Source organism: Mus pahari, chromosome 14, assembly GCF_900095145.1.
Source record: "Mus pahari chromosome 14, PAHARI_EIJ_v1.1, whole genome shotgun sequence".
NCBI classification, from domain to species: Eukaryota; Metazoa; Chordata; class Mammalia; order Rodentia; family Muridae; genus Mus; species Mus pahari.
This window is the reverse complement of record NC_034603.1, coordinates 19,106,633-19,121,693: the sequence shown is the minus strand read 5'-3', so window position 1 is coordinate 19,121,693 and position 15,061 is coordinate 19,106,633. Positions and strand designations below refer to the sequence as shown.

The 15,061-nt window shown below is 47.5% G+C and overlaps 1 protein-coding gene across 1 annotated transcript in view; it reads right to left on the bottom strand.

Moving 5' to 3' along the window:
• Positions 1–11,576: 11,576 nt before the first annotated feature.
• The window catches only part of Grm6 (glutamate metabotropic receptor 6), a 13,618-nt gene continuing 10,133 nt past the window's right edge, over positions 11,577–15,061 (bottom strand). The window contains exons 9-10 of the mRNA XM_021213015.1: positions 12,971–13,282; positions 11,577–11,774 (exon numbers count right to left, since the gene is read on the bottom strand). Of these exons, the coding sequence (XP_021068674.1) occupies positions 11,577–11,774; positions 12,971–13,282 (510 nt within the window). The remainder of the gene's footprint in view (positions 11,775–12,970; positions 13,283–15,061) is intronic.

The following is a 15,061-nucleotide window of genomic DNA, read 5'->3' as shown; positions in this document are numbered from 1 at the left end:
CAGGAACTACTCCACTGTAGCCAACTCGACTTGGGTGTTGTTCACAGTCACAATGGCAGCTTGAAGGGTCTTCATCTTGGGTGGTCCCAGAATCATCAGACAACTTGCCACCATCCACTGGCGGAGGGCCCCCATCTCGTTTGGAGGACTCACCTTTCCACGGACATGTTAATCATTCAGGAACCCACACCAGATTATTCACCTCCTGTGGGAACACACAAATAGCTCCTCGGGACCATACCACAAATGGGATCTGGACCTCTCCACTGTCCCGAGAGCACATCCTTCCATAGCACTGAAACATTCCTCTCCCGGCTCAGCGAGCAATGCCGCTGTGCCGCAGGCATCCCATGCATATCCAAATTTTAAAAATTAAGTATAAAAAGAGATATATTAAGTTTATCCTTGGGGGATTTGAACTGAGTCCCTATTCCCCCTTTTTGTTTTATTAAAGACATTTTCAGGGTAGTATTGGCCTGTTCCACAATGCCCTGGCCTTGTGGGTTATAGGGCAATCCATGTTGGAGGATGATGCCCATGGCAGCACAAAAGGCTCAGAAGCGGACTGATGTGTACGCTAGGCCATTATCAGTCTTATATACTTTGGGCATTCCCCAAGCAGTAAAAGCCTGGAGGCAATGTGCAATCACATCGGGAGCCTTCTCACCTGCATGGGCAGATGCAAAAATCACACCAGAGCAAGTGTCCACACTGACGTGGACAAATTTTAACCTTCCAAATTCAGGAATATGGGTTACATCCATCTGCCAGATATGTCCCGGCTTCAAGCCTCTGGGGTTCACACTGACGGACCTTTGAGGTAACAGGGAGACACAATGCTTGCACTTTAGGACAATTTCTCTGGCTTGCTCCCGAGTAACAGAAAACTTTAATAATATTAAGGTAGTTGCATTGACATGAAAATTTTGATGGTAGGCAGTGGCCATTTGGACTGGTGTCTCATTTAAAAAGGCAAACACCGTTCTAGTATGAAAATCAGCCACAGCATTTCCCTCAGAGATGGGTGCTGGTAAGCCTGAGTGTGCCCTAACATGGATAATGCAAAATGGGTTGGATCAGTTCCAAATCAGGGTCTGTATCTCAGCCAATAATGCATTGACAGTGGAGCTAACATTAATAACGNCCACAGTCTCGAGATGTTGCACTGCCTGGACCACATGTTGGTTATCAGAGATAAATTAAAGGCCACACGATGTTCCTTAAATACCCGAAGAGCAGCACAGAGCTCAACAGCTTGTGCGGAAGCATGAGGAAACAGATAGGTCCGAGGTGTATGATGTTCCTCATAAATTACTCCTACTCCACCTTTAGACCCATCTGTAAAGATATTTACTGCCCCAATAATTGGCTGAGCATGTGTCCATTTAGGGAAAATCACTGGATTACGTGCTACAAACTGTAGCCAGGGATGAGAAGGATAATGGTTGATATCAAACTTGCCTTCAAAGCTAGAATGTAGAACCACCCAATCATCATTAGTGGCTGCTAACACTTCCAATTGTGTCGATGTATAAGGTATAATAATAACATCAGGCACTCATGCACATGCATAAGCCTTTTAAGGCCAGCTGTGCAACAGCTTCAGGATACCAGGCAAGCACCTTAGCTGGAGAATGGTGTAAGTAGATATAGCACAAAGGCCCTTGCTGCCAGATCACACTGGTAGGCGACCATCCAGTAGCCAAAATACACAAAAGAATGGGTCTGGCAGGATCAACACAATCTACCTGAGCGGTAGACAATCTATCTTGTAACAATTTCAAACATTCTCTAGCTTCACTGGTTAATGCACAGGTGAATTCAAATCGGAATCCCCTTTTAGGATATCAAACAGGAGCTTCAATTCTTCATTAGTCAATTTGCAATAGGGGCGTATCCAGTTAACATCTCCCAACAATTTTTGAAACTCATTAAGAGTCCGCAAGGAATCCATCCGAAATTCCAACTTTAGAGGTTCCACCATGGTGTCAATCAATTTGGTCCCCAAATATTTTTTCATATCCCCTCTCTGGATTTTTTTTCTGGCGCAATAACCAACTTCCAGGATTCCAATTGCTTCTGCAACTCCAAAAAGGCCAGATCCACTGCGGAAGTCCTTGATCCGCATAAAAGAATATCATCCATATAATGATATAATTGAATTTTAGGAAACTTTCATCTAATAGGTTGTAATGCTTTATATACATACATCTGACATAAGGTGGGACTATTAGCCATCCCCTGAGGCAGAACCACCCATTCATATCTTTTATCTGGACCTGCATGATTAATAGTTGGCAAAGTGAAAGCAAACTGAGACAGATCCTTCACATTCAGGGGAATAGTAAAGAAACAGCCTTTAATATCTATAATAATGGTTTTCCAATCCTTAGGCAAAGCTGAAATCATAGGGAGTCCCAGCTGTACAGCTCCCATAATTTCCATCTGAGCATTTACTGCTCTCAAATCACGCAACAGGCACCATTTGCCTGATTTCTTCTTAATCACAAAGATGGGGGTATTCCAGGGAGAAATGGATTCCTTCACATGTCCAGCATCCAACTGTTCCTTTACTAAGGCATGGGCCGCTTCTAACTTTATTTTAGGGAGGGGCCACTGAGGGAACCATACCGGCTGATCCATTTTCCATTTTTTAGCAATTCGGTCAATGGCCCCTAAGAAAAACTCAGGCCCCTTCTGCCTTCGTTACTTTCTAATTTAACAGGGGAACTTCTACCTTCATTGATCCTACCCAAACCTTTGCCTGGTTGCCACTGCATGTTCTTCATGATATTCTGACTCTGTGAGCTATATGTATCTTCAGTGACTAACCTCAGTCCCATGCTAGTCATGACGTCTCGCCCCACAGAGTTACCGGAAGTGAAAGTACAAATGGCTTGAAAGTCCCTGAATGTCCCTCTTCATCTTGCCAGTTAAGGAAGCTAGCACTATAGTTGGGGGCTTCTGCAAAGCCCAGGCCTCAAAAGTCTGCTCTGATGCTTGAATGGCCCACCCTTTTGGCCAATCTTCCTTTTTGATTATACTTCTATCAGCTCCCAAATCAAGTAACCCCCACATTTTAATTCCCTGCACTCTCAAAGAATACATAGGGCGATTCTCCATAGTCATAGAGAGCCACACCCCACTATCTCCAGTGGAGCCAAAGCCTTTGCTTCCCCACTGCTGTCCAAGCAAGGGAAATCTATTATGATGACTGGGCAAAATCAGGATTTGTGCAATCCGATCTCCAGGGGAGATGGCAGCAATTCCCCTCAGGGAGGAAACCATTATTTTCACTATCCCTTCATAATCAGGATCAATTATACCGGGGTGTACCACCAAGCCTTTCATGGTGGTAGAGCTGCGCCCCAATAAGAGGCCAACAGTATTCTTAGGAAGGGGGCCCTTAATCAGTATCTATTGCCTGCACCCCCATCTCAGGGGTTAATATGAGTCTGGCGGTGGCACAGATGTCCAAACCTCCGCTTCCGCTAGTGGCTCGCTGGGTGTGGCCTGCCTCTGATGCCGAGGCACTTGCTGCAGGCTGGGCCATTGTTGAGGGGTTTGAACTGCCCCAAATATTTGAGGGCCCTGAGGCAAGGGGCCCCGAGTCCCGTTTTTTGGCTGAGCACTGTTAGATCCTGCAAGAGGCCTGCCTTCTACATCCCATCGGGATTGACAGTCTTTGGCCCAATGATTTCCCTTTCGGCATCTCGGGCAAAGTTGGGCTTGAGGTCCAACCTTTCCTCGTTGGGGGCAATCTCGCTTAAAATGCCCTGGCTGGCCGCATTGAAAGTGCCCTCCAGAAATTCCGGAGCACATTCCAGCTCTCTGGTTCCCTCTGCCACTTGGGTGACCTTGTGATTGTACAATAGCTGCGGCCAGCCCCTCATTGGTTAAGGGGGTACCCTGTATGTCCCTGCAGATCTTCATCCAAACTTCTAGAGGCTTACTCTTAAAAGGACTGATGGCATCGCTACAGGCCTTATTGGCCTGCTCATATGCTAACTGTTTCACCAGTGGCATAGTGACATCCACATCCGGAAACACCCTTCCGGCTGTCTCCATCATGCAAGCCAGGAAATCAGCAAATGGCTCCTGTGGTCCTTGGGTGACCTTGGATAGGCCTCCTCCCAAATTCCCTGTCCCTGAGAGCATTTTCCAGGCCTTAATGGCTATACCATTGATCTGATCATAAATTGCTGGGGGATATCCTGTCTGATTATTTACATATTGACCCTGGCCAGCCAGCATGTTAAAATCTCAGGCTGCCTGGGGCATGCCAAGAGCAGCGTTGGCGGCGGCCTGTTCAATTGCAAACTCTATGTATGCAGCCTGCCAAGTCAGGTACCCGCTTCCAGAAAGGACTGCCTTGAACAAATTTCCCCAATCAAAGGGGGTCATGCAGTAACGCTGCAAACCCTCTGAGAGATGGTGAAGGCGGCCTGGACTCCATAAGCAGAGACGGACTCCTTCAATCTCTGAACTATCTTAAAGTTCAATGGCTCATGGTATCTATTTTCTTGTTGGTCTTGGAAAACTGGAAATGCTCCTGCAATAGGGCTAACCTGCCTCCAAACTTCTGCATGCATGGTCCTCGGATGTGACCCTCCTGACCGCTCCTGATATGGCAGTGGTGTTGGGGGGTGGGGAGTCAAAGGCTCGGGAGGTCGCCCTCTTCCCAAGCTCATTCTAGAGAGCTGCCACTCGAGCTCCTCCTCTGAGTCAGTGTCTTTCTCACTCTCGCTGCTACCACTCGAGTCTTTCCCTTTGTTCTCTTTCTCTGTTTTCTTCCTTTTCTCCGTCCCTCTACTCTATTGTGAGGCTATTTCTTTAACTTCCTCCAGTGCAGCAGTACTCCTCTCTAACTCCTAAGTGTACTTCCCTCTTCTGTCTTTGAGGCAGCCCTGACCAGATTCCAAATAGCTAGTGTTCTGGAGGGCAACGAGGTCCAGGAATCGGCCTCCTAACGCCATCCCCATCCTCGCCCAGCAACTAAGATTAACTAAACCTTCCTCCAGGAACCAAGGGAGCTCCATTTCCACCACCTCCATAAACCGATGAACGGTTTCTTTTTTTATTTCTACTCTGCTGCGCTTCAGCAGTTGCGTGAGCGCCTTGTGTGCTTTCTGTTTCGATGTGGCTGAGCCCATCGCGATATGTCTCTACTGAGAACCTTGTTAATTTGTTCCTGCTCCGGGATCCTTTAAAATTCATCCCTGCTCTGGGATCCTTTAAAATTCATCCCTGCTCCGGGATCCTTTAAAGGCCTTACCTTATACTTACTGAGCTTGTTTCCGATTTCAAGAGTTTCCCCGTATGGGCCACCACTTGCCGCAATGTCTCTGGCCAGTAGAGACAAGGACAACGTGTACACCAGGTTCGGGTGAAGCAGATTCCGCTTTTTAAATCAGGCCAGCTCAATATACACACAAGGGCTGCTGACATCTGATCCTTTCAACCAATCACACTCAACCATGCTATGCACCACACGCTGCACACGAGCCGGAAGGCTCTGGGATAGGGCCACAGCCGATGGCCACGAGGGGTGAGATATGGCTGCACACCCAAGGAGGCGTACCTCTGTTGTACGCCTGCGCTGGGCCTGCGATGAGCTGAGGTGTCACGAGGCTGGGCAGAGAGCCAGGGAGCCATCTTGGCTCCCTATAGTGGTGAACAACATATTACACAGTTCCATGGGTCTTTAAATGAAACATGGTACCATTGACATTCTCTGACAATGGCCAGACCCAGGCCCAAAAGGCTGTGACAGGCTAGCCCTGCGGGCAGGTCTTTCATCATTAATCCCTCAATATGTTTTGTGGAAATCACATTCATAGCCATGCAGTCCCTGGGGACACTCTCTTCCATACCACAAGGGACAGAAGGGGTCTGTACTACTGTGAGGTAGTAATGCATTTCACAATGAAAATGGAAGAGCCAGTAAATTCATCTCAAGAGGGAAGTTCCTGGTTCCTGGTTTGTAGAAGTGATGTTTATGAAATTAGATGGTCTTGTCCCCTAAAACAGTAGCTAAAGGAAAAATATTCTGTATTGAGTCAGACTCTAGGTTGTTGAGCACACCCGGAAGTTTTGGGCACTCTCAAACCCTAAAATCAGTTTTCAGCAAATTAAGCCCACCTGTTCAGGCAAGCCTCCCCTGGAGAGGGACTGAAAATTCACACCACACATCTTCACTTTGGCATGTCAAGGGCCTTTCAGGAGGGTACTTGGCACTTCCTGGGTTCTCACACCTCCATCTGCACTCTCAGGTGGCTAGACCTGCAGACTGTGCATTAGACTGCAACACCATGCTTCCTGCTACTGACCCCTGCTTTCAGGACTGCCCATATCCCCTATCCCATCCTTTGTCAGACAAAACCTCCCTGGCCTTTACCTTGAGTCTTTCGAGAGTTTCCAAGTTCCTTTTTGTTTTGTCTTGGGTTGCATTGAGACAAGATCTCTGTAAGCCAGGCCTTGTGGAAAAGCCACTATATAGTCCAAGATGGCCAGAGGATCACCATCCCACTGGCAGGTCGCTACCACACCAGACCCGTGCTTCAAACTTTCCATGGCCTTTTGGGGTGCACGACAAACTACGCTTTGCCACTGTACTTTTCTCTCTGGAACCCAGTTGAGCCACCGCATGAAGGAAAACGCCACACAAACTTAGTTCAGAATCAGTGGTAACTCAGTCGCTGTGCACAATGAGAATCCTAATCCTGTAAGCCATGTTAAATCTAAATCCACCAGTGGTGAATCCTAGTGGATCCACCATCCAAACTGGGGAGACAGTAGTAGCTACACCTTGTCCTCCCACTGTCCCCATCCAAAAGCTTGTGTCTCTCTCCTGCCTCTCCGTTCCCTCTCTCCGACCCAGAAGTCCTGCCTACTCGCCCAGTGACTGGTTTCTTATTTATTAGAAGAGTCAGTCACCTGAATCACTCCTCATCCAGACAGCCCCTCTTGGAGAAGTTGAACTAACAAAATACAAACAGTACCAGGGCTATCCACAATATGCCCCAGCTGGGGTGTTACATATGCCTTTAATCCCAGCATTCGGGAAGGAGAGGCAGGTGGATCTCTGTGAGTTTGAGAATTGCTAGGGCTATGTAGAAGCCCTGTCTCAAAAAAAAAAAAAAAAAAAGTTTCTCTCAGGTGCTCTTTCTGCTCTGCCTGATTTTTGACTTCAAGTTACTGAGAATGGCTTTTCTCCAGTTCATCTCAAGGCAATTGCTAGGAAGAGCAATTCTTTCCATTAACCATGGCAGAAGGACCAGTACTCCAGTACTCGGGGCTTTTCAAGATTAGAGCTTGTAAGCTGGCCACGGTACTTCAGCTCTCATCAAACATCCCATTCACCTCTGAGCTCCACCCAGTGCATACAGATGGCTCCCAACCCAAACAATATGCCCATCAGTTTCCCTTCATCCTAATGAGCTGGCCAGAGGGCATTCACCTCAGAAGTGCCTGTGGCATTCTACTCCAGGGAGGCTAAAGTTTCCCCTCCTTTGTGAACTCCCACCAATAGCCACAGGAACTACCTGTCCTGTGGAGGGGAACTCCCCTTTCAAACGTCTCTAGTCTTCCTCTTTGACAGGGTTTTCTCAGCTGCCCTGCTTTTACACCTGGGTTCCTTTCCCCTGTTTATCTAAGCTTCCGTGACCCTGACCATCATAGGTTGCTTGTCTGACCTGTCACCTTCTTCCATGTCCACTGGCGACTTTCCAAATGACCTTTCGGTGGCTGAAGGTTAGCTCAGAGGGGACAAGCACTTGCTGTTCTCCCCAAGGACTGGAATCAGGCTCCCAGAACAATATCAGATGGCTCACAAACTGCCTGGAACTCCAGCTCCAAGAGACCTGATACCTCCAAGGAGACTGGTGGTGTTAGCTGTGAGAAATTGATTAACGTGGCCCAGGTCATCCATCTAGAAAGTGATAGATCCGACCTAAGCTTGTTTTATTTGTTTGTTGTTTATGTGTATAGGTGTTTTGCTTGCGTGTTTATGTGGGTTATTTGCACTTGCCTGATGGGTGTGGAAGCCAGGAGAGGGAGTTGGATTCCCTAGATGAAGTCACTTCATTGCCAACGGTACTATAAAAGCTATCAGCATTTCATTTCTGTTCATCTAACACTCAGACAGGCCCTACCTCCAAATCCCAAGAGATGGAAACTATTTCGGGAAGTTTTCACGTTTAGAAATAAAAGCATTCAGAAAAATAAGAGTATTTCACTTCTGCTATTGATCTTTGTTTCTTCAGATAAGGGTCTCATGTAGCCCAGGTTGGACTCAAACTAACTAGGTAGCTGAGGCTGGACTTTAAACTCCTGATTCTCCTGCCTCTACTTACCAAGCACTGGAAACACAGGTGTGCGCCACCACGATGGGCAGTTACGGGTATTTCTGAAGTTGATTCACACTATCAGATAATGGAAGCATATTTGCATACAGTTGAACATTTTATTACACTTTTAGAAGAAATTCTGCAAACTGATAACTAAAGAAGCAACAGAAAACTAAAGTCAAACTTAAGGGGAAGTGTTATATTTGTTAACTAGAATTTACTCTATACACTGGAAAGTAATACTTGGGGTGGATTATTAGGGTAAGTTTGCAAGAAGCAGGCATGTCTTAAAATCAGAATAAGTGTGACACATTTTTCACACTGTTGAGGAAGTACAAACACATCATTAATATATAATAAAAAACCTCTTACCTCTTAGCAGCTTCCATGGGAAGAAAGATTATAAAGAGGTGAGGGAAGTGGGCCTTACCCAAGGTACAACCTCCCTGTGGTGTGAGCAACTCACATTGGACAGAAGAACTAATAATAAAAACAGACTAAGCCTCCAATCTAAACCTCTGAGTTTCCTGGACCCACTAATGTATACCAGGAGGACTAACTCAAGGGCCGGTGATACAATAAAGCCTTCAGGAATAGTCTTGCTTTTATTCTGAGGAGACAACCGATACTAGCAGAATCCCTTATAATACTCACAAATTTGAAGAAAAAAACCATGAATCTTTATTTCCATTTGATTGGCCAGCTATCTGGTTATGCAAAGCTATGAAGGGGACTCTTAAGAAGTTGCCAGTCCCTCAATGAGCTCAAAAAGAAAAAGAAGGAAGGAAGGAAGAAAAGAGGGAAGCAGAGGAATTTCAGGAGGAGATGAAATACCTCTTGTCCAAGTCACAGGAAGGAAAGAAGCCTTATTGTTACATTAAATATGAAAAGTTCCCAATGACAGAGGACCTACTGCTCTATACAAAACTGCTCACGCTGTGGAGAAAGTCAACAATAGACTGCTCCAGAGAGACCTGTAGGAGGAAGGTGGGAGCCTTAGAGTATTAAGGAATTCCCTTAAGAGGACAAGGATGGCTGGACAGGAAGTAGGGGCTTTGCCAGGAACCCAGGATTCTAGTCAATAACATTAGCTGAACCTGTGAAGTGCAGTCTGGAAAACAAAGCCCAGGAAAACCATAGAAGAACATGAAGAGGGGGAGGGGGAGGGGAGGGGGAGGGGGAGAGAATAAGGGGAGGGGGAAGGGAGGGGGAGGGGGAGAAGAAAAGAGAAAAAGCTTTCAATTAGAAGTCAAAACACTGCATATTAGAAACACAAAGAAAACAGTAAGTGCAAGAAAGCCTTTATTCAGACCATGGCTCACTGTCTCTACAAGAGGCCACAGAGGAGAAAAACACCATGAGAACAGTCACATAGACAAGGCTTTCCCAAGTGAACACATTTCACACTTTTTTTTTTTAAAGATTTATTTATTTATTATATGTAAGTATACACTGTAGCTGTCTTCAGACACACCAGAAGAGGGCGTCATATCTCGTTGCGGATGGTTGTGAGCCACCATGTGGTTGCTGGGATTTGAACTCCGGACCTTCGGAAGAGCAGTCGGGTGCTCTTACCCACTGAGCCATCTCACCAGCCCCTCTTTTTTTTTTGTTTTTTGAGACAGGGTTTCTCTGTGTAGCCCTGGCTGTCCTGGAACTCACTCTGTAGACCAGGCTGGCCTCAAACTCAGAAATCTGCCTGCCTTTGCCTCCCAAGTGCTGGGATTAAAGGCATGCGCCACCGCAGCCCGGCTCCATTTCACACTTCTGAGGACTCAGACCGGCCAGCAGTAAGCAGAGCGGTGCTTTGCATCACGGGAGACTGGGAGCACATCAAGGGAGGACACACTAAACAGCACAGATATTCTAAAGAGAAGCCTGTTGTCTTTAAAATGCTAAATAAAGTATTATATCTCAAGGTCAAAACTCATTATAGCTTGGAGCATTTGTCCATTGAAGAGCAGCTCACTTTCAAAAACTAGTTCTGTACCCTAAATACTGGAGAATTCATAATAAATCAAAGCATTTAACTCAATGATTTAAAACACAAACAAGGAAAGGAAAGTTCCCTAACTAAAAACATCTCTGTAAAATCAGAACAAAAACAGAACAAAAACAAAGAACAGTGAAAACAATTAAGCCCATGCACGGCCTTCCAATAACTTCCTCCACGTGCCTCACTCCCACCTTTCATGTCGGTGCTCCAAGAATGTATGAGGGCGAGCTTTTATTCTCATCCTAATCATTAAAAATTAAGCTGGGCATAGTGACACACACCTTTGATCCCAGCACTTGGGAAGCAGAGGCCAGCAGATCTCTGTGAGTTCATGGCCAGCCTGGTCTACAGAGTGAATTCCAGGACAGCCAGAGTTACATAGTGAGTTCTTCACGCTAGATGATGATGATGAGGAGGAGGATGAGGATGAGGATGATGATGGTGATGGTGATGGTGATGATGATGATGATGATGATGATGATGAAGCACAGAAACAAGACAATCCGTGGAGCCTCTGACTAAAGCCCAGCTATAATTTATCATCTCTTACCAACACTAATGTGTTGGCATTTCTTCAGGTTGGAGCAATCTATAAAAACACACAGCAAAGAAAAACTGCCAAACCTTTTGGATGACCCTGGGGAAAAGACCACAAGGGAAGTGACCTCACAGAAGCCTGCCCCACTTCCCTGTATCGTTTCTCTCTGCTGCAGGCCCATACCCGGTTCCCAGCGCCCTCGTATGGGCTCTGCTCAGGGAACAATATTTCCCCAAGTACAGACCCTCCAAGTTTTCTGTTGTGGCAACTGAACCCCCTCAGCTCTAATCATGGATTTCTTGGGGTTTTCACATTCTGACGGGCACCCTGGCCAGCCCCTAGGTTGTGGTGTTGGATCAAGATAAACCTTATTGTACCTGGGCAAGCCCTGGATTCACCACGGATTTGAATGCCCGCCCAAAAGGTGTCAGTTCAGTCTCTGTCTTCAGGAAGAATGCTGGAAGCGAGTATTTCCTACTGTGGGTAGGAAGGGCGGGCAGATGAGGCTGGCATGCCCAGGGAAGCACAAGACCAGCATAGATCAGGGTTTAGCTCTTTCTGGAGGCACGCCCATCCATGCTGGGTATGATCTTTACACAGTCCTGGCCTCCGGATCTTTCACAGCATCCACTTTGAAGCCAGGAGCAGCAAAGGAAGGGCAGGGAGCAACCTGTAGCACCCGCACTCAGCCTTGCTACTTGGCGTCCTCTGAGTTCTCGCTCTTGGGAGGGGCCGCCATCGTGGAGGTCTTCTTGAGGCTGCGCTTCCGCTTCTGCACGTTCTGCTCTGGATGGAACAGGATGACGTAGGTTTTGGGCACGTAGAGCATGCCGAGGGACACCGACGCGCTCAGGCTCAGGGACACAGTCAGTGTGGTCGTTTGGATGTAGATCTAAGCATGGAGGAGGGAACAGGACTGGACTTAGCCCTGATTCTCTCTCTCTCTCTCTCTCTCTCTCTCTCTCTCTCTCTCTCTCTCTCTCTCTCCCTCCCTCTCCCTCTCCCCCTTTCCCTTCCCCTCCATTCCTCTCTCCACTACCTATAGACTGGGGGTGAGTTACTTCCGTCAAGTGAACGAAAATCAGAACAAAGGAAAAGTTAGTAGGAGAAAGGCCGGGCACAGCGTGGGCCTGGTGTGAGCGGGAAGATGGAGTGGCTGGGGACTGAGCAGACATATAAGAAGGAAGAGAGTCTTGAGAGGTGGCTCAGTGGTAAGTGCACTTGCCATCAAGTCTGTAAACCGGAGTTTGACTCCCAAATGTTCTTACAATCTACACAATTTGGACTGTGGCACATGCACACGTATGCGTGCATACACACACACACACACACACACACACAGAGAGAGAGAGAGAGAGAGAGAGAGAGAGAGAGAGAGAGAGAGAAGCCATAAACATTTAAATTTTCCTTTAAAAAAAAAAGGGAAAGGGGCTGAACGGATGGCTTAGCAGGTAAAAGCACTTTGCTGCTCTTGTAGAGGACATGGGTTAGGAGCTACACTGCCCGTAACCACCCACCTGTTACAACCACCCATAAACCCAGTTCTAGGGGGGACTCTTGTGCCCTTTCCCGGTCTACAAGAGCACCTGCATGTATATGATACACACACACAAATAATTTTTTTTAAATTACCAAAAAGGAGTCGGGTGTCACTTGGGAAAAGGAGCCCACACCTAATGGATGAACACGTTCTCAATATAGAAATGAGGGAATAGGCAAGGCCTTCAAAAGGGAGTGGATAACACACAAAAACATGTCACAGGCAAACAAGTGCTCTATAGTCCTCAATAAGTGACTAGAGAAAGCCAAGCGCTGGGCCAGCAGATTAATGAGGGGAGTAAACTACTGGAAGAAATCAAATGAAAAGAGAAAAAGGGAGCACAAAGGAGGAGCTCTAGAAGAACAGCGAGTGAGCAGAGGGCGAGAAGAATGGCTGGACGGACAGACACAGGGTTCCAAGGGAGACAGCTGACTGCAGTCACTCCAACGAGGCATCGGAATCAGTGGCCCAATCCACTGATTGACAATCCAGACCTTCAATAGGGAGTGAGGGGTGAAGAGAGGAAGCTGGCTGGGGGATCCAGTTACCTTCTCAGCGGACTGGGCGGTGCCAAAAAAGATGGGGACGAAAGCCAGCCAGATAATGCAGGTGGTATACATGGTGAAGCCGATGGGCTTGGCTTCATTGAAGGTCTCTGGCACACCTCGGGCCTTGATGGCATACACCGTACACGTGACCATGAGCAGGAGACTGTAGCCCAGGCAGCCAATGAGGGACAGATCCGACATGTCACACTTGAGCACACCCCTGGCTTGCTCGGGGTCCACGGTCCTCTGTTCCTCATAGTCAATCACACTGTGTGGAGGTTGGGCCCCCAACCACGCTATCACTCCCACTACCTGTGAGAACCAACACAGAGTCAGGGACTCTTCTAATGATGAGTTTGTTCCAGCCCCTCGCCCAGGTCTCTGACAGGTTAGATTCCCCATGAAGTTCTTGGCCTATTGAGTTGGATGCTTAGTCCTAAAAGACTCTCCATGAAGTAGGGTCATCCAGAGGTATGTCCTGACCTGTGATGGGGTGGGCAGAGAGGCCAGATGTGTTTGAAGCACATGTGGACCGACCACATCAGGGCTGGGTGGGTAAGCAGCAAGCAGGCCACCCTGCATTGAACTATTAGCAGCCACACCATGCCCTGAGCACCTTCAAGGTTTTAGACACACACACACACACACACCCCAGCAGTCTCAGTTTTTCTATATTCGGGATGGAGAACCCACACCATCTATTATGAGGACATGATGGTAGCTCACGGAAACAGCTAACGCTGGTGCCACCAATAAGGAGCAGTCCCCAAAGTGCTGTTCTGTCCTCACACCGAAGCCACTGCATAGGCATGACAGCACCAACTTACACACAGCTAGCAACATGGCAAGGCTGGCTCCCAGGAACCCCCTTCCCCCTCCAAAGCTAGGGCAATGTCATGCCATGTGCTTACAGTTAAATGTGTGATGGAGCAAACCTACCCACATCATAGGCCAGGAAAGCCCAGGCCCTAACAGGGAGAAGATGGAGTTTCAGCTACTTCCTAGTGACAACAGACAGACCCTAAGCCAAAGGCAACCGAGGAATAGGAAGCAAGATGTCTACATAAAAGTGAGACCCCGAAGGGGCTGACCAAAGGGTTATTTCCAATTGTTCACTGTGCAAGAGTGCCAGATGGATGCACAGGCGGGGCTGAAATCTAGCCAGCTATCTAGTGTTGTGTCTTCTAAGAAAGGATCTCAATTGAAGAGTTACCTCCATCAGATTGGCCTGTCAGCATTCTGTGGGACATTTATTTTGATTGCTGATTGCTGTAGGGGAGCCTGGCCTGCTGTGGGCAGTGTAGGCCTAGGCAGGTAGGCCTAGACTCTAAGAAAAGAGCTTGGTAGCCAGCCAGTAAGCTGTGTTCTTCCGTGGGTCCTGCACTGACTTCACTCAGTGATGTACTGTGATGGGGAAGCATTGATGAACTCACTTTTAGTCATGGCATTTCTCACAGCAACAGAAGAGAAGCTAGAGCAGGACCTTAGGCTAACCTGTTCACTCCGAAGGAACACTGTGGCAGCAGCTCCAGGAACGAGGACCTAATGAAGTAAACCCACCCCCATCTGACCAGCCCAGCAATGTTGGAAGCTTCTCCTAGGGTAGGGGAGAAGCCAGTCAAAACAAACCAGATCCTGAGGGTGATGGCCCACAGGAGGGTCAGCAACCACAGCACATGCATACTAAAGCCACAACTCACGTGGCTGCTACAGAATCTACAGCTCCTGCTGTAATAAGCTTCTATAAAACGAGAAAAAGTGAGCAATGGATAAAAAATGGACGATGAAGGGGAGGAGACTCCAAGGGCCCAGTTACACCAGTTGTTACTTGTAGGTAAATGGAAGGAGCAATGAAGGTTGGTGTAGTGGCCATGCCTTTAATCCCAGCACTTCAGAGGCAGAAGCAGGTAGATCTCTATGAGTTCCACGCCAGCCTGGTCTACAGGGTGAGTTTCAGGCCCACAGGGCTGCATAGAGAGACCCTATCTCAAAAAAAGAGAAGAAGAAGAAGAAGAAGAAGAAGAAGAAGAAGAAGAAGAAGAAGAAGAAGAAGAAGAAGAAGAAGAAGAAGAAGAAGAAGAAGAAGAGGAA